General features: G+C 36.0%; 1 protein-coding gene across 2 annotated transcripts in view; it reads left to right on the top strand.

Annotated features, from left to right (window-relative positions):
• PENK (proenkephalin) overlaps positions 1-5,204 on the top strand; it is a 6,866-nt gene extending 1,662 nt beyond the window's left edge. For both annotated transcript variants that reach the window (XM_069099967.1, XM_069099966.1), the window contains one exon: positions 4,222-5,204. In XM_069099967.1, coding sequence (XP_068956068.1) covers positions 4,222-4,884 — 663 coding nt within the window. In that variant the 3' untranslated portion in view covers positions 4,885-5,204. The remainder of the gene's footprint in view (positions 1-4,221) is intronic.
• Positions 5,205-27,339: the final 22,135 nt, after the last annotated feature.

The raw sequence follows: 27,339 nt of genomic DNA, 5'->3' as shown, positions 1-27,339 counted from the left end.
AAAAGTGTGCAGTTGGTTCGGGACTATTATGTTGTTTTCAATCTGTGGTGAGTGGGCGTGTGTGTGTGTGTGTGTGTGTGTGTGTGTTTTAACAACCGGGTATCCGGATCGTCTGAATTAGTTCACTCAAAAAAAAAAAAAAAATATCCCGTTAGTTTTTTTCAGGACCTCGGAGAGCAGCAGACGCACTGCTGTCCCCAGAGCATTGTCCCACAATGCCAACTCCTTGTTCCCTTTACATCTCACCACTTCATTCCACTACACACTAGTGTTAGAGCCGACTCCTTTCAACTAAAGTATGAGTAGTGGTATGTTTTGTGGACAATATGATTGCAGTAGAAAGAGGACGAGATTTTGAGACAGATTAGGGTTCAGATTTCAGCTCTGCTCCTTATCGTGTAGCCTTGGCATGTCATTTCCCTCTCTAGGCTTCATTTTCCTCATTTGTAAAATACTACAGTTTGCCTAGATGACTTTAAAGATCCCTTCTGGATCAAGACTGAATTTCACTGAAAAACTTAACAGTATCAGCCTTTGTTGAAAGGAAGAAGTACAAGAAGTTAGCAGAGTAGAAATGAGAAAATGCAAGACAGACAATGGGGATTTCACTTTTTCATCTGGTAATAATTATTAGACTATAATTTGCTCTAGGGAAGGTATTGGGGAGTTGCTGAAGAAAGTATTGGAAAACAGTAAGAGAGTCAAGGTGCAGGTGGGTGGAAAGACCAATTCAGAACAAGTAGCTCAAACCAAAAATCAGGTTCCTTGGGAAATTTATTTTGAGACATATTCTGCATGGGTATTTGGAATTTTTTAAATACACTTTTCTAGTCCTCTTCCTAAGGCAATGGTTAAGTTTTAATTTCCATGGTAGGGATAGGGGTTCCTCCTCAAATAAACTCTGGTATTTGCAATGATAAAAAAAAACTTAATATATTATGGAACATTCTTGACAATATGTTTCAGAGTAAAGGAAGCTTTTCTTGGGCAAAATAAATTAGTTCTACTTCACCTGTTCTATGCAGATATGGAATTATTATAAAATATATACATGTCACTGAATATATATGTACTGTATTCTCTAAACTAGACCATGTCTTATTTGTCTTTGCACTTCTCCCAGTGTCTGGCTCAGTTCTTTGTTTGTAGGTTGCTAAATGATAAAAGAATGAGTAAATGAAATTATATGATGAAGCTCTGTATGATGAAAAAATAATATTCTTTCCTTCATCCTTCCTTCTTCATTCTCTTTTAATCTTTAGGTTGACTGTGCCTAGAAACTAAGTATAGAATAGACCCATTTGGAGAGCTACAAACAGAGGAAAAGAGGAGTCAGGCACTAATTCTATAGAAATGTACCCCGTGTTTCTGATTATACAGCTCTCCCACCTTTAATCATACTCACCCAGCTTTCACATTTGCACATTGGGGCAATCTGCACATGTTAATACTGAGGCATAGAATATGTTATCAGCATCCCCACATGTGTTGACTAAATGATAATGGAATTTCTAATCTTCTTTCTTAATGAGCGAAAATTAAGATGAAGATTAGAATACTCTGTTCATTGTGTTTAAAGTGGCATGAAAGATTAACATTGTTTGTTCAATTATTCTTCTTCTTTAATCTTTCCCCTCACCCAATTCCCAACATACTACCATTCTTTTAATTTTCTCTTGTGGAAGAGCTAAATTATCCCCCAAATCTTACCACCATGTGTTGTTATGATCTTTTCTCCCTTTCTTTTCTAAATCCTTCAGGGATTAATTTGAAAGTAAGCAGCATTTTCCAAAATATGCCTTTGTACTTCAAATGAGCTGATAACATTTTTGCCCAGATGTTGGTCAGAGCCCTTTAACACAGATGGGCTCTTCATCACCTAAAACAGTCTCTTAAGAAGGCATTTTAAATGGCTAATTAATAATGGGTTTTGAGTCAGAATTAGAATTATCCTAATTTAGTTAATATCACTTGAATTGTATTAGTAGAGAGATAACTACCATAAAAAAAAAGGATTGTGGAAATTTCGTTGCCTGACCAATACCATGCATTTCTGAAGAAATCCTTAAGAAAGTTGGTAGAGATTTCAATGTAGTTAACAAAGGAAGGATGTCATCATCCCAACAGTAATGTGTTTTCCATGAGAAAAAGCAGGGATCTAAGGGGACATTTTTTTGTACTTTAGAAGAAAAAGGACAAGTTGTAACTTCATATTTTAACAGTAATTAACTTTGATAATAATTTTAAGATGTAAAACCTTTTTCTAGCTATAACAGATATTATATATGTATTTTGAGAAAGAAGTTTATAAATACAACAAAATATTCTGTGTGTTTAAATAGTTTTGACTAACTATATCACATTCCTCCTTCTAACTTGTTTTTTTAAGCAACTTATTAAAAATTAGAATATAAATCTAAAATTTAGGGCCAGAAGAGATCTTAGAGGACAATCTCCTCAGCCTCTTCATTTTGCAGAGGAGGAAGCTATGCCCAGAGAGAATATATTTCCATAAAGGCAAAGCCAAGGTATTAATCCAGGTTCTCTGACTCCAAATCTCTCTTCAATTCAAATCAATTTCATTCATGGGGCTCAATCTCAAGATCATGTCCTTTGGAGGCAGCATGGTACTGTGTGAAGAGTATTAGCTCTTGACTAAGAAGTTCAAATTATACCTCTGATAATTACTATGCATGTGATTTCAAGCAAGTCATTTACCTTCCCTTAGCCTCAGTTTCCTAATTTGCAAAATAAGGGGTTAGACTAGACATCCTTTGGGATTCCTTCTAGCACATACTCAATGAGCCTGTGCTCTTATAAGATCCTAATTTAGCAAATATTAGTTGAATCCCCACTCTTGATAGCTGCTCAGTAAATGAAAAATGCCCCCCCCACAAAGGTGTGGAAGGCATCCAATTTATGGGAATATATTCGTAATAGTAAAAAAAAATAGAAATAATTTCCTTATTAAAACATATATACCCTTAACATTGCGACTTGGAACTATACCAAAACACATCACTGAGATGATTTCTTTGAAGTATTTAAATATTTTGGGCAGAATCTTAATAGTATCATTAGGAGTAATTCATCCTAAGTCTTACACTGGTTAAGATTTAATTACTACATAATGAATAAAGGAAAGAATGGTATGCGGATTCATTTCTTTTTATTGAGTAACATGATATCCATTGAAAAAGGCTTTCAATTTTGCAGTGACTAAGTGTTTATGAGAGGAATGACCTACAAGTTTGCATATTTATAATATTTTAATTATGTCAGACCTCAAAGCCAAATTTTCAGGGCAAAAATGAAAAAAAGTAGGCAAGACTAATATGAAAAGTTTCTACTTCAAATTAACATAAGGTCACCCTATAAAATTATCAATCTTAGTTTTGAATTTTAAGACTTTTTCACAGCTACTTTTGAATTCTTGCTGTCTGTAATAGAAAAGGTAAAATAAAGAGGAACAGGAATATTAAGAGCTATCTAGAATAACATTACAATACATATATATATACATATAATATGTTCATGTGCATATGTGTATGTACTGCAAACAAGTGTTCTACTTCAAAGAATTAATTTTTTTAGTCAAATGCATTTTATTATAACATTTCCCTAATTAAGTCTTGGTTTCAGTCATATTGGTAAAGTTGAGTTGCTTTGGGTCATCAAGCCAGTCAACCCAGGTCAATATAATCACTCCCACATGTATGCATATCATTTTAATTTACAATTCAACCTTTTATATATCAATGACACTATAGCAACTATTTGTTTTAATTCCATAACATTTGAACTTTCTAACTGCTTATAAAAGAGATTGGTAGTTCAAGGAACACATGATATTAAGTCCTACCTCTGACATATAATGACACTATAATCCCTCAATGCACTAGACAATTCTCAAAGGCCAGACATTGCAAAGAAAATGTCTATCTTCATTGATAAAGAGTTGCCTATCTCAATGAAATTATGGGTCCCATCTCTATCCCTATCCTTAAATATCTATTCAGGGTAATGAACATAGTAAGAAAATGTAGATTATTATGTGAACATTCTCCAGCAACAAGAACTAATATCAATAAATACAAATATTTCAAACTGATCTAAGTAACCTTTATAATTAGAGCTGGTGTGAATAGATAATGCAGGTAATTATATCTATTTAGCAAAGCCACAACAATATCTTACCATTTGATTAATCATTTTTCACAGGCTTGCACACTAGAATGTGAAGGGAAATTGCCATCTGCTAAAGCCTGGGATACCTGTAAGGAGCTTCTGCAACTGACCAAGATGGAGCTTTCTCAGGAAGGTACCAACAACCAAGGAGAAAGCAAACAAGATGAGAGTCATCTTCTAGCCAAAAAGTATGGAGGCTTCATGAAAAGGTATGGAGGATTTATGAAGAAAATGGATGAGCTTTATAGAGTGGAGCCAGAAGATGAGATGAATGGAGGAGAGGTCCTTGCCAAGCGATATGGAGGCTTCATGAAGAAAGATTCTGATGATGATGCATTGGCCAATTCATCAGACCTGTTGCTGAAAGAGCTGCTGGGAACAGGAGACAATTCTGAGGCAGGGCATTACCGAGAAGGTAATGAGAATGAAGAGGAAGTGAGCAAGAGGTATGGGGGCTTCATGAGAAGCTACAAGAGAAGTCCAGAACTGGACGATGAAGCAAAAGAGCTACAGAAAAGATATGGGGGCTTTATGAGAAGAGTTGGGAGGCCTGAATGGTGGCTGGACTACCAGAAAAGGTATGGTGGATTTCTTAAGCGCTTCACTGATTCCCTGCCTTCAGATGAAGAGGGAGAGAGTTATTCCAAAGAAATTCCAGAAATGGAGAAGAGATATGGAGGATTTATGAGATTTTAATATTTGTTCCCTTCAGTCCCCAGATGCCCTTCCCAGCTTTTCTTTGGAAAGACTGCCTCATTGATCATATTTTATTGTAAGGTGTTGCTTGCAATGTACAGTTTTTTATTGTCCTAGTTAACAATACTCCCTTCAATCTGTTATTTAAGTTTCTGTGTTCTTTTGAAAGTCTGCAACTTCTGTTCTAGTCCAATTTAAACCACTCTAGTAGTTTTCATGCTAATACTGTTTTTGTTCATTTGTTCTTTACTTTAAACAAAAGTATCTATAAATGCTTACTTGTACATAGATAGAATAAATTCCTCATGCCAACTGCATAATGTGTTTGGAAGTGTGTTTTCTACATAATGTTCAACCACCCTGCAGTTTTCATTATCCTACGGTACAACCCAGGCTCCAAAGCAGTAAACAGATCAGGTCTGGGCAACCTCAAACCATGGGTCTACATCTTTCCTGGGAACTGGGGGGGGGGGAAGAAATTTTCCATTTAACTTGCTACAATTAACACCTCTGATCAGTGTAAAAAAAAAAAGGAATGCAAATGAAAACAATACAATTGTTGCTCTCATTTCTGCAAATGAGTTGCATGCATCAAAAGTGTCCAGAACACTACCAGCTCCAGGTCTGACCTTGCATATACCAAGAATTTGCACTTTCTACATTTAAAATCAGCTGTTAATATTTTGTCTCTAATGCATACTGTTGAGACTAGAAGTGACCTTCAAGGTTACTTAGCGTATCTTTCTCATTTTACAGATGAAGAAATGGGGGCCCAGAAAGGTTAAGTAATTCATCTAAGATTATACAGTTCACTATTGGCAGCTCAGAACATAGGTCTCCTGCCCCCAATTCAATGTTGTTTCCCAAACACTACACTGCTCTTTCATCTACTCTGCTTTCAAAAGCCCAGTTACTTTTATATTCATGTTGGAATCAAATGGAGTTTAATCAATAAACATGTAAGTATTCATGAAATATTGCATATAAAGCTTTATGCTGGGTCCTTTGAGAGTTAAAAGGGGGGAACCAAAAGGCATAATCCCTGACTTGTGGCAACATACTCATAAATGATCTTGTTAAGTAAAGCCCCAACAGAACACAGGTGTCTATACATCTCTATAAGAATTAATTACATACAGATCTGGAGAAAGACATGTATCCACCCTGGGAAAGTTTGGAAAGTTCATTTTCTGTGTGGCTACTGTTGGGTTTCAGCCTTCACTCTTAAGACTTACAATTTGACTTATTGAAAAATAAATAAATATCCCCCAAAAGTGGAATTTCCTATCACTAAAATACATGGATTTTTTTTTAAAGAGGGATTTTAAGCTTTGTTTTCCCCCTGAGGAGTTTGAATGATTCAAATGTTTGATTTTATCTGCTCATCTAGGACTTACCTTCTTAGACAGTTGCCTGGAACACTGACAATTTATCTCATTTTTCCAGGGTCACACAGTCAGTATGTGTCAAAGGCAGGGCCTAAATTCAGACTTTTCTAACACAGAGACCAGCCTTCTATCCACTATTAAACTACCTTCCTATTAAAAAAAAAACCAACAACCATGCAGTATAGATAATAATGGCTGACATTTCTATGGCACTTTCACAGCATCCCTGTGAGTTAAAGTGCTGTAAGTGTTATTATCCTTATTTTTATCAATGAGGAAACTGAGGCTCAGTTGGGTTAAGTGACTTGCCCACGCTCACACACCTAGTTAAGTGTTAGAGGGGGGATTTAAAATTTTGAGGCAAAATGCTAATCCAAGGTACAATGCTCTTTTCATTGCTTCTGCTCTTGATTATATATCCCTCCCGTCTCCCACATTTTCTGGTGCCCTAGGCAGTGACCTAACTCTTCCCTATTCACAATTAATACACTGGAATCACAAAATTTCAGAGCTGGAAGGAACCTGTGGGACCATTTAGTTTAACCTGCACCTGAGCAGGAGTCTCCTTCATACTATCCTCAGTGAGAAGCCATTTAGCCTCCAGATGAAGCCTCCAATTACAAACAGCTTACTTTCATTTGTCTTTTGTACAGTTCCTGTCTTGGAGGAGGTTTTTTTTTCCCCTCCTAAGACCAAATTGAGACTTTCTTCTATTCAAATCTCACCAATTGCTCCTAGAGCTAAGCGAATAATTTTTTATTTTTTATTTCTTTTTTAATTAATTTATTTTAAACTTAAATACATAATAAGAAAAGAAAAAAGAAGCATTGCCATGTGCTCAGCAGAATGTAAGAAAAGATTCAAAATATACAACAATAGATCTGTTTCAAGTAAGTCTTGTTAATACTACACATCGTGTTCAGAGTTGTCCATCTTTTTCTTTGCTTCCTTGTAAATTTTTTATTCTCTGCTGTGCAATTTTCACTTTGTTCTTCCCCCCCCCTCCCCTCACTCCCCCAAGAAGGCTACAATTAAGCATGGAAACACACACACAAACATATACACATGTGTGCATGCACACACATACACATATATATACCCATATACACATAAACATATGTAAATACATATACATTCACATACATATGTATGTTCTTAGATATATAATCATATTCATATATATATAGAGAGAGAGACATATACATTCATGTGCATCTATGTAGGACCATACCATACTTGTTTATCCTCTGTTTCTCTGAAGGTGGATAACACCTTCTGTCATATGTCCAAATCTTTCCATATTTTTTAAGTCCACCAACTTAGCATTTCTCCCACCACAGCAATATTCCAACCTTATACTGTCTAGTTATTTTAAATAGTCTAAAACAATATTGATTAATATGACTGACTATAGTATAGTTTCCCTATTTTTCTCTTTTGATTAAATCTATTTTAGCTTTAACTTTGTCTGAGATCATGGTTTCTACCCCTGCTTTTTTTTCCTAATAAATTCTACTCCTGATCTTTATTTTATGTTTTTGTGTATCTATTATTTCCCATCCCTCCTGACTCCTCTATTTTACTTCTCCCAGCTACCTTGCTCTCCTCTTATTTAACCACTACCCCCTCCAAAGATTCCCCCATTATTCTATCCTCTCCTCTCCATTCTTTCCCCTTACCTCTTGTTTCTATATAAATTTAGAACACTTTTATAGCTTTCCAAATATATATGTTATTCCCTCTTTATCCCATATCTGTTTATCTAGACACCTTTCTATAGCCGCCCCTTAATCCTATTCTGTCACATTGTCATTTCTTTATAAATTTAGAAGACTTTTATTCCCTTCTAAATGTATGTATTGTTCTCTCTTTAACCCAGATCTGATATGAGTAAGGTTCCCACTAAAAAGCCCTCTCCTTATCCTCCTCCCTATCCCCTTAGCCTTTTATTTCTTTCTGAATTTAGAAGACTTTTACACCCTTCTAAATATACATGCATTATTCGCTCTTTAACCCATTCCTGATGAGAACTACCAGCCCTTCTCCCCCACCTAATTCTTCTGTCAGGTCTTCCTCTCATACCTTTGTATAAGATGATTACTCTTTTTACCTTTTCCTAAACAGTTTCACTTTTTAGAATCACATCATACTCAAATCTACCCAAACCTTTCATTAAAACTACCCAACAGGTAATAATAATCTTAGATATAAGTTTTATATTTCCTCATATATAAACATTCTGTCCTTATTGAATCTCTTGAGTCTTTGATGTTTATCTTATATTTCTCTTGGATATTGTATGTCAAATTTTCTATTGATATCAGATCTTTTTGCAAAAAAGTCCTTAAAGTCTGACAATTCACTGAATGTCCATTTTTTTCATTCAGGATTATGCTTAACTTTTATGGTTTGATATTTTTGGCTGCAACCCCAGTTCTTTTGCTTTTCAATAGATCGTGTTCCAAGACCTGCAGTCTTTTAGTGTAGCTGCTGCTAGATCTTGTATAATTCTAATTGTGGCTCCACCATATTTGAATTTTTTTCTTGGTGTTTATAATATTTTCTCCTTGAGCTGAGGGTTTCAAAATTGGACTATGATATTCCTGTAAGTTTTTTTTAATAGGATCTCTTTCAGGTGGTGATCAGCAGATTTTTTTCTATTTCTACTTTCCCCTCTTGTTGTAATGATTCAGGACAATTTTCTTTAATTATTTCTTGTATTGTTTTATCATATTTGTTGGGGTTTTTATCATAGCTTTCAGGTAGTCTGATTATTCTTACATTTTCTCTTCTTGATAAGTTCTCCAGATCAGTTGTTTTTCTTATGAAATGTTTCACATTCTATCGTATTTTTTCATTCTTTATATTTTGTTTTATTATTTCTTGATCTCTTATTACTTTACTGGTTTCCCCTTGCCCAATTCTAATATTCAAGGAGTCATTTTCTTCTTGAAGATTCTGGATCTCCTTTTCCAGTTGGTTGACTTTCTTTTCATAATTTTGTTTTACTTGGATTGTTCTTAGTTAAAAAAAAATTCTTCATTCTCCCTTTTGATTCTTAAAGTTTTTTTTAAGTTCTTCTATGAATTCTTTTGGGGCAAGTGACTATTATTGTAATTATCTCTAGTCCTGGGGCATAGGGGATAGTGCCTCCAAACTCAGATTCTTCAGTTCTCTCTGGCCTAGAACCCAAACCAACAACTCTACCCTCCTTTAAGTGCCCATAGGCAGTGGAGTCCCTGCTCCAGTGCTTCTGCACTCACTGGGCATGTACTGGTTCCTTCTCACCAAAGGCTATATCTTGGTAGCACATCTAGGCCTAGCATCTCTTGGCAGAGATTCCATCAATCTTCTGCCACTCAGATGTCCAACTGCCCAAACTGTCCTGGAGGTGAAAATTTCTGTGGTTAAAGACAATGTTACTCCCAACAGCTATTCCCCAGGGCTTCTGGCTTGCTGTTTTGGTAGAATTATGCTGAAAGTTTTCACACGTTACAGGGACCAAACCTCAGTCCTGGGATTTTTCTTTGGATATTCTTCACTTGTGCAGGGGGACCACTATTCTGCCCCAACTCTTGTTAATTTTTACCATGCTACATTCACCCTGATGTGCTATTTTGTCTTATTTGTGGGGAAAATCTGGAGAACTTGGAAATTTCTGACTTGCTTGGCTATCTTCCAAGAATCATTCCTAAGCCAATAATTTAACCTAATAGTGCTTCCATGTAATAGCCCTTCAAACACAAAGAAGCAGTTATCACAGAAATGCGGCATGGTGGAAGTGAAAGATTATTAGACAAGGAATCAGAAGATTAAGACTCTAGTCACAGGCTCCACCATTAACCAGCTGTGGAAGCTTGATCATTAAGTCATGTCCAAGGTTTCCTCATTTACAGATAAGGAACCTGAAGTTTAGATAGTGAGATTGATTTACAAGGTTAAAATTTTATAATGCTAAGTCCCCCAACCAAAAAAAAGAATAAAAATGTTTTATCTTCTCTAATAGCCCCAGTGCCTTCACATGGCCTCTATGGCAAGGGATCAAAACTCCTTGTCCATCTTATAGGTTATTTTCATCTGGAATACTCCAACTTTTCAATGCTCTTCCTAAAATGTAGTGCCCAGTACTCAACAAAACACACCAAATGTGGGCTGAGCAGAAAAGGGAATATTACAATCTACAAACTCCCTTCTTTCTGATTACAGAAATCTAGTTAATGCATCTAAAGATCATATTAGTTTGTTGTTCTGTTTTTGTTTGTTCTGGGGTATTGTTTTTTTTTTAACTTTTAACACCATATTGATGAAAATGAAGTTTTCAAGCCACTAAAACCCTGCCATTTGATGTGTTAGCTATCCCTTTTAGTTTGAGTTATCCACAAATATGAAAATCTTGTCTTCTATAACTTTTTCTAAGCCAGAAGAGCATAGCCAGAGAGTCAGTTGAGTTGTTGACATATTTTTATAACTATATTCCAATATACTTGCTTACCTTTGTAATACTATGTATTTTATTTTATTATTTTAAAAATACTATTCTTAGAAGGAGATAATGAGATTAATCTTGACAGATTAAGGGGTCCATAACAGAAAAAAGGTCAAGAACCCCTGATCTAAGTAACTGATAACAGTTTGAACAGACAAGAAACCATTACTCTCTATTAGAGCCTTCCCTTCATGTTTATATTTATAATGTAATGATTGCTTTGGGGATTTGGTCATTCAATTTGTTCCAGTTAATGAAATTATATTATCTTGGAGCCTGCATTTCTCCAGCTTGTCCAGAAATATATTATATTAACCCTTGTCAAATATTTTGTTCAGAGGAAATAAAGCCATCACTCTTTGAAGAAGATATGACAGTATCCTTAGAGAATCCTAGAGAATCAATTAAAAATCATTTGAAATAATTAACAACTTCAGCAAAGTAGCAGAATATAAAATAAGCCCATGTAAGTTATAAGCATTTCTTTATATTACCAACAAAATACAGCAGAAGATAAAAAGAGAAATTACATTTAAAATAGCTGCAGACTATATAAAATATTTATACACTACAACAAACCCAGGAACTCTGTGAACACAATTGCAAAACACTTTTCACAGCAATAAAGTCAAATTTAAACAGCTGGAGAGCGATTAATTGCTCATGTATAGGATGAGCCAATATGATAAAAATAGCAATTCTACCTAAATTGCTTTTTGTATACAGCGCCATACCAACCAAAGTATCAAAAAATTATTTTATAGATCTAGAAAAAAATGGCAAAATTCATTTGGAAGAACAAAAGACTAAGAATATCAAAATAATCAACTTTTTAAAATGTGAAGAAAGTCGTACTAGCAGTACCAGATCTCAAAATGTATTTTTTTTAAAAGGTAATCATCAGAACAATCTACTACTGGCTAAAAAATACAATGGCAGATCAAATGGAATAGATTAGGTATATAATACACAGTAGTAAATTACCATGCTTATCTGGTGTTTGATAAACCCAAAGATCCATGCTTTGGGGGTACAAATTCACTATTTGACAAAAATTGCTAGGAAAATTAGAGAGCAATTTGGCAGAAACTAGGTATAGACCAACATTTCACATCATATACCAAGATAAGGTCAAAATGAGTACATGATTTAGGAATAAAGGGTAATATAATATGCAAATTAGAGAAGCACTTAATACTTTACCTGTCAAATCTATGGATAAGGGAAAAATTTAAGACCAAACAAGAGATAGAGAAATATAAAATGGATAGTTTGATCACATTAAATTAAAAAGGTATTGCACAAATAAAAACCAATTCAACCAAGATTAGAAGGAAAGCAGGAAACTAGGGGAAAATTTTACAGCAAGTTTCTCTGATAAAGGCTTTATTTCTCAAATATATAGAAAACTGAGTCAAATCTATAAGAATACAAGTCATTCCCCAAGTGATAAATGATCAAAAAATATGAACAATCAGATTTCAGAAGAAATCAAAACAACCTATTGTCATATTTTTAAATGCTCTAAATCACTATTGGTTGGAGAAATGCACATTAAAACAACTCTGAGGGTACCCACCTCATACATATCAGATTGCTCAATATGGTAGAAAAGGAAAATGACAAATATTGGAGGGGATGTGGAAAAATTGGGACATGAATGCACTCTTGGTGGTGTTGTGAACTGATCTGATCATTCTGGAGAACAATTTGGAACTATTTGTAATAGTTTGCAATAGCAAAAACTGTGCATACCCTTTGACCTAGCAGTACCACTACTAGATCTTTGAAATCTATGTCCCAAAGAGATGAAGAAAAAGGATTAAGGTTCTACATGTACAAAAATATTTATAGCAGCTCCTTTTGTGGGATTAAAGAATTGGAAATGTGTGGGGTATCAAAGACCATTATCTAAATTAAACTCAGAGGCTTCTCAAGGTAGAAAGTAGGAAGGAGTTTATTACAATTTCACGAGAAGGGGCGACTCACACTGAGTGTGTTCAATACATTCTCAGTGTCGAACCAGGCATAGAAAAGATACATACTTTTATAGCCCCAGACCCCTTACCTAATCACAATCCCCTCCCTAGCCTCCTTCCTCTCAGCTCATTCTCACAAGCTTTGAAGGCACAATCTGGACGTGATAAATCTACCCAAATGACAGAACTTGCTGCAGAACAAGCAGGTGCAATTATTTTGTAAATTTAGCAGTCTATGAACTTTGGCACAACTCTTGCATTTTCTGGGCCCCCTTTTCTTTAGATTAATGTACAAATGTGATCAAAGCTTATGTCTTTGTTCTTGTTCCTGGCATACTTCTAGCTCAGTTTGCCCTTACAGTATAACTGGGCAAGTAACCAGGTGTTGTAATATTCTATATTTTGTGGGTCCCAGTCTCATGGGAACAAGCAAACATGATTATCCCACAAATTTAGTATTCTAAAGCTTCTTACACTCCCTCTTTGTTAGGCTTTTTACCTGGGTGTACATGCAGATGTATTTGTATCCTGTATTCCCATCCCTTTTATTTTGGAACACTTCAGGGTCAGCAGCTTGTTTTTACAGGAAAACTGAATTGAAAACCCAACCTTAAATTTTATGAGGATGCCCTAGCCTAAAAGTTTATGAGGGGTCTTTACCATATCTCACACCGAAATAAAAGGGATGCCCATCAACTGGAAAATGATGGAACAAGTTGTGTTATATGATTGTGATGTAATACTGTTGTGGTATAAAAAAATGACTAGAAGAATGGTTGCAGAAAAGCCTGGAAAGACTTATATGGACTGATGTAAAATGAAGTGAGCCAGGACACCATTGTACAGAATAACAGCAGTATTATACAATAATCAACTGTGAATGACATCTATTCTCAGCAATATAATGATACAAGACAATTCCGAAGGACTTATGATGAAAAATACTATCTACCTCCAGAGGAAAAAACTGATGGAGTCAGTGCAGATTGAAGTACACTTTTTTAGCTTTATTTTTGTTTTTTTTTTAATCCATGTTCTCTTTTACAATATAGCTAATAATAAAATATGTTTTGCACATGTTTAATCTATATCAAAATACTTGCCTTCTCAAGGAAGATGGAGGAAAGGAAAAAGGTAATTTGTAACCCAAAAATTACTTTTAAAATATAACGTTAAAAATGTTTTTACACTTAATTGGGAAAAAAGCATTCAAAACTACCTTGTGGAAATCCAGGTATGGTATAGCTATGGAATTTCCCTAGGAATCCTATCCACAAAAAAAAAAAATTAAGTTAGTCTTACATTACTTGTTCTTCAAAAACCAATACTAGCTCAGGCGTGTCCACAAACCACTCCCTTTATAACATGTTCTAGATTTTTGCCAGGCATCAAAGTCAAAATTACAAACTTATAATTGAATAATCTACCTTCTTCTACTCCTTGAAAATTGGGACCTGAAGTCTAATTTTTCCTCATTTTTTGCAAGAAGCCTTAGAGCAATGGTTCTATTTTTTTTTTTTTTTTGGTGCCATGGCTCCTTTGCCAGTATGATGAAGCCTATTAGAAGAATGGTTCTAAATCATTTTTAATGCTAAAATTCAGTTAGACATGAGTGAAAATAAAGATATGATTTGTTTTCTCATCCAAGCTCACCAAAGTCTATGGGCCCTAGATTAAGATTGCTTGGACTAGATGGTTTCTAAAGTCCCTTCCAGTTCTAAAGTTTAATGTTTCAATCTCACATTGGGGGCTAGAAGAGACTTACCTGCCCCAAATATCTTGTTCATTGGCTTCCCCCCCCCGAAATTCCACCACTAAACTGCCATTTTGTTGTTGTTTCTAAAGTTTTTAATTGTCAAGCATCATTTCTTAAAATACAAATGTTATCAGGAAGGGTAGCATCTTAAGCAATTATATACTAAAATGTTGTAGGAGGTATTCATTAACTGCAACTGAGAACTAATTCAAGAATATGGCAGGGTGAGTCCTGTTCAGGTCCTGCCTCTACTGCCTGGAGCCAGACCCACTCTCTCAACCACTTGAACTTCCTACCTTCTACTACTCACAACCTGAACTTAATTTGATGACTCCATGGGTTCTGTTTGCTCTCCAGATCCTTTTCCCCCCTCAACTTACCAGTCCTGCCATTGACTAAAACCTGCTTATAAGGCTAGTACTAATAATATTTTATATTCTAGAGGTATAACGTTTCCAGACAACAATAACAATGGTTATTGGACCCCATAGGATCTTCCCCATAAAATAATATAATGACATAGGTAAATGAGATCAATCAAGTCATTATGTCCCTACTATGTGCCAGGAATGCATGAAGAGATGCAAAAGTCAAATGCACCTTATCCTTGAGATTACATTCTATCCAGGGAGATATGAGGTATCTCTATAATTATATAAAGAATATATATGCAAAATAAATACAGGATAGTTATGAGAGATAGGCACTAACAATTGTGATCAAGAAAGTGTATTCACGAAAGTGATTGCTTGAGCTGTGTTTTGGAAGAAGCAAGGGACTCTAAGAAGTGGGAGTGAGGAGAGCACGGAGGCTTACTAGTACAAAAAAATATCCAGATCCCCAACAGTCTGAATAAGCAGGAAGGGGTCATGTCAATTTTTTTTAGTTATCAAGCATTTATTTATATCTCCCTTTCTCTTGACTTGTAGAAAGGAAGGGAAGAAGGAAGGAAGGAAGGAAGGAAGGAAGGAAGGAAGGAAGGAAGGAAGGAAGGAAGGAAGGAAGGAAGGAAGGAAGGAAGGAAGGGAATAGAAGGGAGGGAGGGAGAGAGGGAGGCAGGATGGAAGGAAGAGAATCCCTGTATCACATATAGAGGAGAGGGAGGGAGTCACTGCAATAAACAATTTTTTTTTGCAAACTTTCCCATTTGATCCTAAGCACAGTCAAGCAAAATATATTCCCACATCGGTCACATTCAAAACTTCATGTCATATTCTGCATATTAGTTCATCATCTCTTTATCATGAGGTGGGCAGAGTTGTTAATTAGTCCTCTGGAATCATCCTTAATCATTTAGGTGATCACACTTCTTAAGTTACAATTGTTTTGGGTTTTTTTTTAATAATATTAATGTTATAATATAAACTGCTCTTCTGGTTCTACTCACTTCACTCATCATCAGTTTATACAAATCTTTCCATATTGCTTTGAAATAGACTTTTTCTTCATTTCTTACAACAAAATAATTACATTATAACACCATTTGTTCAGCCATTCTCCAACTGATGAATATCCCTTTAAGTTTCCTTTTTTTAACCATCACAGGAAAAAAAAAACACACTACCAATATTTCTGTACACATAGACCTTTTCCTCTTTCTTTGATCTCTTAGGGGGTGTATTCATAGTCATGGCATAGCTGAATTAAAAGGGCATGCACTGTTCATCAATTTTTTATACATAATTCCAAATTGGGTTCCAGAATGGTTGGATTGATTTACAGCTGTCACAACAGTGAATCAAGAGCTTTTAGTAAATTCTCAAGTATTTTATACAATCTCTCATTATTTTAAAAGAAATTTCTCTATCTCTTTGTGATGGATTTTATTGATATGATACAGAAATGCTAATCATTTGTATGGATTTATTATGCATCCTACAACTTTTCTGAAGTTACAGTTCCAAACAATGTTAATTGACTGTGTAGGGTTTCCAAGTACAACATCAGAAAAAGAAGGAAGTGGTGATTATTGTTTCTTTGTTTTTATTTATTCTGTAAATTAATTTTTCTTCTCATATTGCAATAATACTAGAACATCTAGTACTATGTCATGTAAAAGTGCTTACAATAAACATGCTCATTTTACCCCCTGAATTTTTTGGAAAGAATTCTTTCTCTCCAATGCATAAATGCTGGCTCTTGGTTTGAGATCTGTATTATCTATCATGTTAGGGAAGGGTCCATTTATTCCTTTTTTCTAGTGTTTTTAGCAAACAAATGTGCCATATTTTGTCAAGAGTTTTTCCTGCATCTGTTAACACAATCACATGATTTTTATTGTGTTGGTTATCAACATGGTTAATTAAGCTTATAGTTTTCCAAATTTTAAACAAACTCTGTAGTGCCAGTAAAAAAAAAACTGCCTGGTTATAGTGTATAATCTTTCTGATAATGTTGTTATAACCTCTTTGCTAATATTTAAAATTTTTGTATCAATGTTCATTGAGGACATTGGTGTACAGTTTTCCTTTTTTCTGTGTTATGTGGCATAATGGATAGAGTCCTCCTTGAGGGTAGGGATTGTCTTTTTCCTATTTTTGTAATGTTTATTGATTGATTGGTTGATTGGAGTCAGAAAGGCCTGAGTTCAAATCCTACCTTAGACAATTAAAACTATGTGACCGAGAGCAAATAATTTAATCTGTTTGCCTCAGTTTCCTCAACTGTACAATGAGGATAATAATGATAAATGAAAATAATAATAGCTATTTAATAACAATAGCTCTCAGGGCTATTGTAAGGATCAAATATTTAGTACACTGCCTGGGACATAGAAAAGCTATATATTTATTATTATTATAATTATTATTATTTTGACTCTCTAATATAGGCATTCAGATCATATTTATGCCACAGAAAAATCAGCAGGATCTCTTCTTTTGCTATTTTTGCAGTTTGCATATCAGAATTACTTATTTTTTGTGTTTGATAGAATTCACTTGTGAATAAGTCAACCCATCAATAAACACTTATTGTCTACAATCTTCCAGATAACTGTTCTAAGCCCTAAGGATACAAAACAGGACAAAAATTGTCCCTGCCATCAAGAGCTCACAATCTGTGGGGAAACAAAAATCAAACAAATATATACATTTTTAAAAAGCTATATACAGGACAAATAGAAAATTATTAAAATGAGGGAAGTCACTAGAATTAGGAAGGATTGGGAAGTTCTTCCTGTAGAAGATAGCATTTTACTTGGGACTTAAAGGAAGCTAGAGAAGCCATGAGACAGTGATGAAAAGGAAGAGTATTCAAGCTACAGGCAATGCCACTGAAAATGCGCAGAGCCAAGAGATAGGAGTGTCTTGCTTGAGGAACATCAAGGAGGTTATTGTCACTAGGTGAAAGAATATGTAGCCTAGAGGAAGATGTAAGACTAGAAAGTTTAGAGGGGACTAGGTTATTAATGCCAAACAAAGGATTTTGTACAGGATTCCACAGATGATGGGGATCCACTAGAGTTTATTGAGTAGGAGGCTGACATAATCAGACCTGAACATTAGAAAAATCATTGTGATGGCTGAAAGGATAACGGATGTAAGTGGGGAGAGACTCGTGTCAGGAAGACCCGCCAGCATGCTATTGCAGTAGTCCAACAAGAGGCAAAGAAAGCTGCACCAGAATGGTGGCAGTCTCAGAGGAGAGAAGGGGGCCATACTTAAGAAATGTTGAAAAGGTAAAATCAATAGCCTTTGGCAACTGATTGGATATGGGGGATGAAAGATACTGAGGAGTTCAAGATGATATCTAGATTATGAACCTGAGGGATTGGGAGAATGATGCTTCATTCAATAATAGGGAAGGTGGAGGGAAAGGGATTTGGGAGGAAAAATAATGAGTTTGGGAATTGTTCTTAGGTTTTTTCTTTTGGAAGTTAATTTATGGCTTGTTCAATTTCCTTTTCTGAGATTAGTTTGCTTATTTCTTATTCTGTTCATCTGGGCATTTTATACTTTTGCATATATTCATTTATTCATACTGGTTTTATTGGCACATAATTTAGGGGAAAAGTTTCTAATAATATCCTTTATTTTTATTTGTCATGAATTCTCATTTTTCATTTTTGATGCTGTTAATTTGGTTTTCTTCTTTTTAATGAAATCAGCTAGTGATTTGCCTTTGTCATTTGTTCTTTAAAAAACAACTCCTGGTTATAGTTTCTATTTCAATAGTTTTTGTTCTAGCTTTAAGTTTTGTTCATTTCTTCCTTGATTTTAGGATTTCTATTTTGTTGTTTAATTTTTCATTTGTTTTCTAATTTGAAAATTCATTGATCTATACTTTATTTTTTGAAGGAACTAATGAAAGTATTTAGAAATATAGATTTTCCTCAGGACTGATTTGTCTGCATCCCCCCAATTTTGGCATGTTGCCTCATTATTGTCATTATCATTAAAGAAATCATTGTTTCTGTGACTTTTTCTTTGGCTCAACAATTCTTTATGATAAACTTGTTTAGTATCCAGTTGATTATTTTTTTTTTTTTTGCTATTTGGAGGGGGAAATGCAGGGAAATTGGAGTTAAGTGACTTGCCCAAGTGTTAAGTATCTCAGGTCACATTTGAACTCAAGTCCTCTTGACTACAGGGTCAGTGCTCTATTCACTGTGCTACCTAGCCACCCTCTCCAGTTGATTTTTAACACTTTTTTACAGTGACCCTTTATTTATATAATTTTATTGCATTGCAGCCAATAAAGATCTTAAATGTTTATGCTTTTTTGCTTTGGTTTAAAAAAGGGGTTTTTTTTTTGCCCTAATGATGAGGTATGGGCTCTGGGAGCCCCCTCTAGCTCTCCTTGAGTCCTTGAGATACAGGCTCTGGGAACACCCTTGAACTCTGATTAAATCCTTTCATTTGATGAGGCATTTGCATGAGGCAAAAAGCCTTACATTGTGGCTGGGCCCAGACCTCTAGCCTAGTTACTAACTACTAACTCTAGCCTAGTTACTAGCCTAGCCCTCCATTGTTCATCTACTTCCCACCCTTGAGCCTATCCAAATATCAATCCACCCTTGAACTGGCCTAGCCCACTATCGTCTGCAGCCTCCAGCTACCTCCCACCCTTAATCACTCATTGACCATGTCATTAACTCCTCCTGAAGACCCTCCCCAAACTCCTCCTCTAGACTACCCCTAGGTTCCTCCCACAACGTTCTATATATAAGACCCCATCCTGTCATCATGTTTGTGAGAGCTCCATAGAATAGTGAGAGCATCATAGAATGGTGAAAGCACCATAGAATGCCATGCAAGTGAGTGCCATAGAATAGTGAGAGCAACATAGAATGACCTAGCACAGACTTACTCTGTGTCTAATGCAAGTGAACTTTTAATAAACTTTACTCTTCTTTGGCTGAGAGAAGACTTGAGTCAAATTCATTCAGTAGGACCTGCCATGTTGGTATTTTGGGGTTTCCAGAGCAACCCTAACCCTCTTTGTGGGTAACCTCTTCACTAATACAGGCTCAATTTGTATAAAGTTGTCATGTAATCATATCTTATTAATATTTGAATCTTCTTTGAGGCTAGAACAGTGCCTTGTACAAACCTACCACTTAATGTTTGTTGAATCAAGGTTTACCGCAGTTACCAACAAACAGCAAAAATAAGCCTCACCAGTTCTTCCCTTCTTTATTTCTCCCTCTGCTAAAAAGTCAAGGAGCAAAACAGGTGAATGACAAAAAAGAAAAACCAAAGGCATAATAAATATACTACTGAATAATTAGCCTTTAATTAAATACTGTCTATATGTTGTGCTTTCAAAACATACTATTACATCCTTAACTAGATCCATCTGGATCCAAAGTACATCTAATAAAAAGCTAAACCCGGAAAAAAGTAAACTCTTCTGAGGACTCTTAAAAATTCTTAAAGTCTTTCACTGTGGTCACCCCTTTAATCATAAAAATCTCAAAATTTTATATTTTTTATGTTCTATTTAGGAAGTTTTCCACTGCTCCATATTTTTTTTATTTCAGCATTGCAGGCTAAAAATTGAAGATGACAAGTAATATGCTAGGTGGGGAAATCAAAAAAGAGTGACTGAATTTTTTTAATACATAAAAGAAAACATAAAGGAAGTTCAGAGGGAAGCATAGATAGCCAGGTGTAATGGCAATGAAATTGGAAGATCCCTTTGCATTGGAAAGCTAAGATGTGCTTAGCACTTAGTTTCAAATTAAGCCTCTGTTAAAGAAACAGAAGGTATGAACCCCCATTGCTGACATAACAGGAAGGGACTGAACAGAGAGGAGCAATAATATAAGGAAAAACACTAGCTGGGAAAGTCAGAACTTCTTGGGATGAGCACCTGAAAACTGGGCTGCTGCTGCTGGACTGGAACTTTCATGGAGAAAGTGATTTTGATTTTGAGAACAGGAGAAAGGGATTTCTATTTTGAGAACAAAGCTGCTGAAGACTTCTGAGGGCCAGCTGGAGCTGCTAAGGCCACTGAGGATTTCCAAGGGCCAGCTGGAGCTGCCGAAAACTGAGGAAGCATGACTGTGGTGTCAGTATTCTGTACAAATGTTCTTGTGGCTTTGTTAAGCCTTGTCTTCCTAAGAACAGAGACTGTGAAGGTTTTGAGATGGACTGGACACTGTGAGCTTCAATGTGGAGCATGAACTGCATGGAAACTAATCTCCAGAGACTATCCAGGGGTGGAGTACTTTGACTTTTGTATTTTGTGTCCCTTAGGAGACAAGCCTCCTTAAGGATGATTGAATGATTGAGTTACTAAATGATTATACTTTGTTGAAAACTATTGTGACCACTGTGGTGAAAACTATGCGGTCATTTTAGTGATAAGTTGTTGTGAATGTTGTATTTTGATTGTCTGTGATAAGTTGTAACATTGTGAATGCTGTGCTTTGGTTTTCTGTGAATGTTTTGCTCTGATTTGTTATTGAATAAATCGAGTTTTCACTGTACTATGTAATCAGAACCTTGAAAGCTGTTCACAGCAGCCATCCTCTGGAAAGCTGCTCATGCTTGGCTTTCCACTAGGACAGTTTTTAAAGTAACATTTAGGATTTATTGTACACTGTTTTTAAAGCAAGTAGTGTGATTCTTCTTTTTGTGTGCAATGTATGTAGAAATCATCTTTGGTGTTTTAAATCCAAAATATGCTCTCTTTTAATATCAAAGTGCTGTGTTTTATTACTTTATAAAAGGGATTTATGCTATAGGAAAAAATACAATGTATCTAATCTTAAATAAAGCATTCTAATTAAGCTTAAAAACTATTTTTCTTTTGTAATAATAAGCTGCATTAACATTTGCAAATAAAAAGTCAATAGCCCTGTGGGTCAGATATTTTCTGACTCAAAAAAAAATGCTAGTTGAGTGACTAGGATAATGTTCTAATTCACACGAAACTTAAGAGACTTCATAATAAAAGATAATAGCTGATATTTCTATTGTTGCAAAGAACTTTCAAAGAATTGCCACTGCTATAATCTTACTTTCTTCCCTTCCAAATCTCAACTCCATAGTTCAACTTTATGTCATACTCAACCTTTTATACTATTCTCAATCCCTTGTTCCATTACCCTATCGTGCATACCTTTCTAAACAAACACCATCCCTGAATTACTTCTATTATCTGTCTCTCATCCTCTCTCCCAAGTGCTGCTAAAAGGCCACCTAAGAATGCCTAGTTCATGTTGACTAGTCAGTTACAGATTGATAATATCTAATCTCAACTTAGCTATCATTGCTTGATGCCATTCTTATTCATCTTTGATTGACTCTTTCCAAAACTTTCCATAAGCTACCTACACCTCACTCCCAACAGAGGATTTCACTTCATACTTTGCTGGAAAAATGTGAAACTATATGTCAGGAATTCCCTCTCCTCCCTTATTTCATATTTCAATCATTTTCTCAACATTATCTCAAATCCTCTCTAGATTTGCTCCAGGACCAGGGGATGAGGTGGATTTTTTCTATCTATGCCCTTGATATCATCCATTCCCATTTCCAGGAGCTTGCCCCTTCACTCATTCCCCCTTGTTCCCTAGCTTTCAATCCCTCCTTATTAACTGTATCCTTCCCTACCCCTTATAAAAATTCCCATATCCTTAAAATACCTTCACTTGGCCTTCCTATCCCTTCAAGTTATCTTCCTATATCTTTCCTCTCTTTCACAATAAAACCTCGAGGAAAAAAACTATATTTATTGCCTTCTCTTTTTTAGATTTCACTTAATTTCAACCCTTTAAAATCTGGCTTTTAGGCTCATAACTCAACTGAAAATGGTCTCTCCAAAGCCATTAACAATCTCTTCATTGATTAATGCAGGAATCTTTTCTCAGTCTTCATTCTTCCTGACCTTTTGAAATGTTTGATGCTATTGACCACTCCCTACCTGGATTTTCCTAATGTTGATGTGTTATCATTCTCCTTCTCTTCTATTAGATCAATTCTTCTTTGTCTTCTTTGCACATTCTTTATCTATGTCCTGCCCCCTTGTATGGGGGTGATATGATAAGGATCTGTTGGGGCGACTATGTGGCAAAGTGAATAGAGCACTGGCCCTGGAGTCAGGAGGACCTGAGTTCATATCAGGCCTCAGACATTTAACACGTACTAGCCGTGTGACTTTGGGCAAGTAACTTAACCCCAATTGCCCTACTTTCCCCCCTCCATTCCTTCTTCTAAAGCAGGGTCTCTTAACCTTTTTTTGTCATGAACTCTTTGACAGGATAGTGAAATTGATCCATCCCTTCTCATAGTAATGTTTGGGCTTATTTTTAATTCACAATTGAAGGAAACTCTAAATTTCAGTTAGAGGTTAGTGAAAATAAAAATGTTATGTTTTCCCCTCCAAGTTCTTGGACCTTCTGAAATCTATGCACAGATCTCTAAGGGTTTTATGAATCACAAGTTAAAAATTTGCATTCTAGAGATAGCCTATCTCTTTTCTCTAATTAAAAACCCTCATACCTATTCCTTAGTTTGAATGTTCAATTATTCTTTCCTTTTCCACATTACATTCTTCTGCCCTATAACCTCCTGATAGAGATTAGGATTACCATATCTCTTCAGCTTTTTTCCTTCCTTGCAACTCTTTTTTCAATCTTTTAAAGAAATCTTCATTCATCTTGATGGCATGAGGAGTAAAGATAGTTATCTTCAGTTCTCAATTTTCTCCTCAAGGATAGAAATATAATAGTACTTTTTACATACGTAACTATTCTAGAAACAAAACTGCTGCACATTCTCTGCAAGTCACTGAAAAATTTCCCTTTTTTTCCATTACCTGTTGACAGCAAGATATTTAGGTCTTTAAGATTTTATTGATGATGTTTGAGGGTTAGACTTTTTCTTTCCTATTTATTTATCCTATATGTTTTTTAAAAAACTGGAATGATTAACTCTTTTGTCTCATGTAATTTTCATTTATGATTTCTTGAAATATAGCTCTCAAAAACCAGGATTTGATAAAGTCCACTGGGAGTCAAATGAAGCTACTTGATTATGCTTTAAACCCAAAACCAGTAATAGCTCCCAGCCTAGCCTCACTTGTTAAGTATTTGGGTTTAGATGTCTCAGCGTTAGTACAAATAGCAATTGTTTCTGTTCTACCTAGAAACCCTGAGGGTCTTTCCTCCCAGATCAGTTCCTTTGAGAAGGCAAACTAGACCATCTTCTGCCTCAATTCCTATCTAGCCTTTACTCACAGAGGTTGTTAAAACCAATTCACTTGTATGCCATGGCATCACCCCTCTGGTGTCATGGTCTTTGTAAAGAATGAAGGATAAAAAGCAACGACCTAGCATTTAACTATTCAGTGAGTATTGCCTCAGACAAACTGAGACCTGGGAAGGACCTTCGCTTAAAAAGGCCAAGGTCTACTACATCGGGGGCCATCATCAAGTGTGCTGACCTGTGTCCTGCCACTGTACTCTGAATGACTCTGGAGGAGAGAGTGAGGCATATGATTTTGCACAGCTCTGCCTCACTTAAATCCAATTCACTTGTGAGTTAAGAATTCAACCTGCTGATGTCATTGGTCCTCTTCTAGCACAAAGGAAGGACAAACAACAGCAGTAGCAGGAGTGGCTAAACTGAACGATTAATAGCTAAAATTAACTGCCTGGTTACCACATCTATTTACGACATGGTGGTCCTCATTTTCTGGGAGATCCTGAGAGGGGCTTACTTTATGTATGGCAAATTTCTCACCTTTTATTGTAATATGATGCTCAGCTGCCTTGATTTGCAATTAGCACTTTCCTGCTGAGTCCAAATAGAAATAAAAGCTGCTCTGGTTAATTCTCAAGAAGGAATTCAGGAATTCAATTATCAACATAGCTCTGTGAATTAAATCTAATCACCTTACCTCACTTCTCTTTCCTCTGAAGCTCAGATCCTTCTTGTGTTTCTCTGAATAAAACTTAATTTTCATTAAAGCAAATCAAAATGACACAAGTAGTAAATAGCCATGGTAGGACTAAAGCCTTAGCTTTCTTCTTTCAAATCCATTACTCTTGACAATATATGATTCCATGAAGGGAAGGGAAGGAAGATATGGCAGTAGTGAGATAGAGATAAATGGGTCTCAGGGGTGGGGAAACAGTGGCCTCAAGGCCACATGTGGCCATCAAGGTCCTCAAGTGTGGCCCTTTGACTGAATCCAAACTTCACAGAACAAATCCCCTTAATAAAAGAAATTGTTCTGTAAAACTTGGACTAAAAAGATCAAACCCAAGTACCTAAAAGACCACATGTGGCCTTGAGACAAGTGAAAGATTTTTTAGAATTGTGGAAACCATAGCCCATTTTAAGGCATAGCACATTTAAGTGAAAGAGTTAGCATAGAGGGCAATATTAAGGATATGTGGAAGAGAGAAATAAACTGATGAAGTTTTAGAGGTAGCAGTAAAGAATGGGATCAAGGAACTTTAATAGAGGAATAAAACTTACTGGAGAGTACAAATTACTATGTTCTCCATCTATAAACTTGAACAGAATAGTACCTGTCATACTTCCCAAATGAGAAATATGTGTGTAGCTCCAATACATGTAAAAAAACGACTCTAAACAAACTTTAGAGCTACAGAACCCACAAAATGACAGAGAGAAACTAACCTCCTGCTGAAGATAGCCTGGCAGGCCGGCAGGAAGGGGCCATTGCAGCATGCTGGGAGCAGACCCAGCCCCACTTGAGCCTAAGGTTTTAAGCTCAGGGCAGCCACGACCAGCCGCTGGCTATAGGGACTTCAGGAGAATGGATCACCAGCAGCTGTGGTGGTTTCCAGGATTATCAACCCATAGTTGCTAAGGACAAAGTGAGAGATCAGTGTGAACTTTGGGAACAGCGAGTCCAGCAGTGCAGTCTGGCCTCAGCCCCCAGAGGGAGAAACAGCTAAGATGCCGTGGCCATGCAGCCACTGGCACATGGCTGCTTCAGAGCTCCTGGCCTGCAGATTGTAGGGGTACCAAGTGACCAGTCTGAGGGGTGATAACTCTTGCTTTAACCTGTTTGGATCTGGATTGCAGTCTAGGGTGGAGGTCCTGGGGTGTGTGATGAGGTGCCATAGCATGTGGAGGCCTCAGAGAAGGCAGCCAACTAATAGCTCTGGCAACTGCGAAAACCCCAGCGATTTGGGACAAAGCTCTCCTCTCTGGAAGCAGAAGTCAACTGTGGCAAAAAGCTCAAAAGTCAAGTAATTGAGTGACAACATAAACAAGCAAAGGAAGCAAAGCAAGCACAGCAATCTGACTTTAGACTCCTATTTCAGGGACAAAAAGGATCAAAGCATGAAACAGGAGGAAGACAGTGAAGTCAGAACTCCTCCACCAAAAGCTTCCAAGAAAAATATGAACTGGTTACAGGCCATCCAGAGGATCCATCCAGAGGAGCTTAAAAAGGATTTTGAAAACCAAATAAGAGAAGTGGAGGAAAAATTGGGAAGAGAAATGAGAATGATGCAAGAAAATCATGAAAAGAGAGTCAACAACCTGACTGAAGAAAATAACACCTTAAAAATAGATTAACTCGAATGTCAAAAGAGGCTCAAAAAGGCAATGATGAGAAGAATGCCTTAAAACGTCAAATTTGCCAAATGGAAAAAGAATCTCAAAAACTCACTGAAGAGAATAATTCCTTTAGAATTAGATTGGAGCAAATGGAAGCTAGTGACATTATGGAAAATCAAGATACTATTTGACAGATCCAAACAAATGAAAAAATAGAAGGCAATGTGAAAGATCTCACTGGAAAAACCACTGACCTGGAAAATAGATCCAGGAGGGATAATTTTAAAGTTATTGGACTACCTGAAAGCCATCATCAAAGAAAGAACCTAGAAATCATTCTTCAAGAAATTCTCAAGGAAAATTGCCCTGATGTTTTAGAACCAGAGGGCAAAATAGAGGTTTAAAGAATCCACCAATCACCTCTTGAAAAAGATCCCCAAAAGAAAACACATAGGGATATTATCGAGGTTCCAGAGTTCTCAGATCAAGGAGAAAATATTACAAGCAGCCAGAAAGAAACAATTTGAATATTGTGGAAACACAATCAGGATAACACAGGATCTGCCAGCTTCTACACTGAGGGATCGAAGGGCTTGGAATATGATATTCCAGAGGTCAAAGGAGCTGGGATTAAAACCAAGAATCACCTGCCCAGAAAAACTGAGTATCATGTTTCAGGGAAAATATGGTCATTCAGTGGAATAGAGGACTTTCAATCATTCTTGCTGAAAAAACCAGAGTTGAATAGAAAATTTGACAGTCAGATACAAGAAGCAAGAGAAGCATGAGAAGGTAAACAGGGAAAAAAATCATAAAGAAATGATCAAAGTTGAATATTTACATTCCTACATGGAAA

Source organism: Petaurus breviceps, unplaced genomic scaffold (assembly GCF_028583685.1).
Source record: "Petaurus breviceps papuanus isolate PSGF00001 unplaced genomic scaffold, PetGlider_PUasm1.0 38, whole genome shotgun sequence".
Taxonomy (NCBI): Eukaryota; Metazoa; Chordata; class Mammalia; order Diprotodontia; family Petauridae; genus Petaurus; species Petaurus breviceps.
Note: the sequence above shows the minus strand (reverse complement) of the source record. Positions and strands in the feature narration are given on the sequence as shown.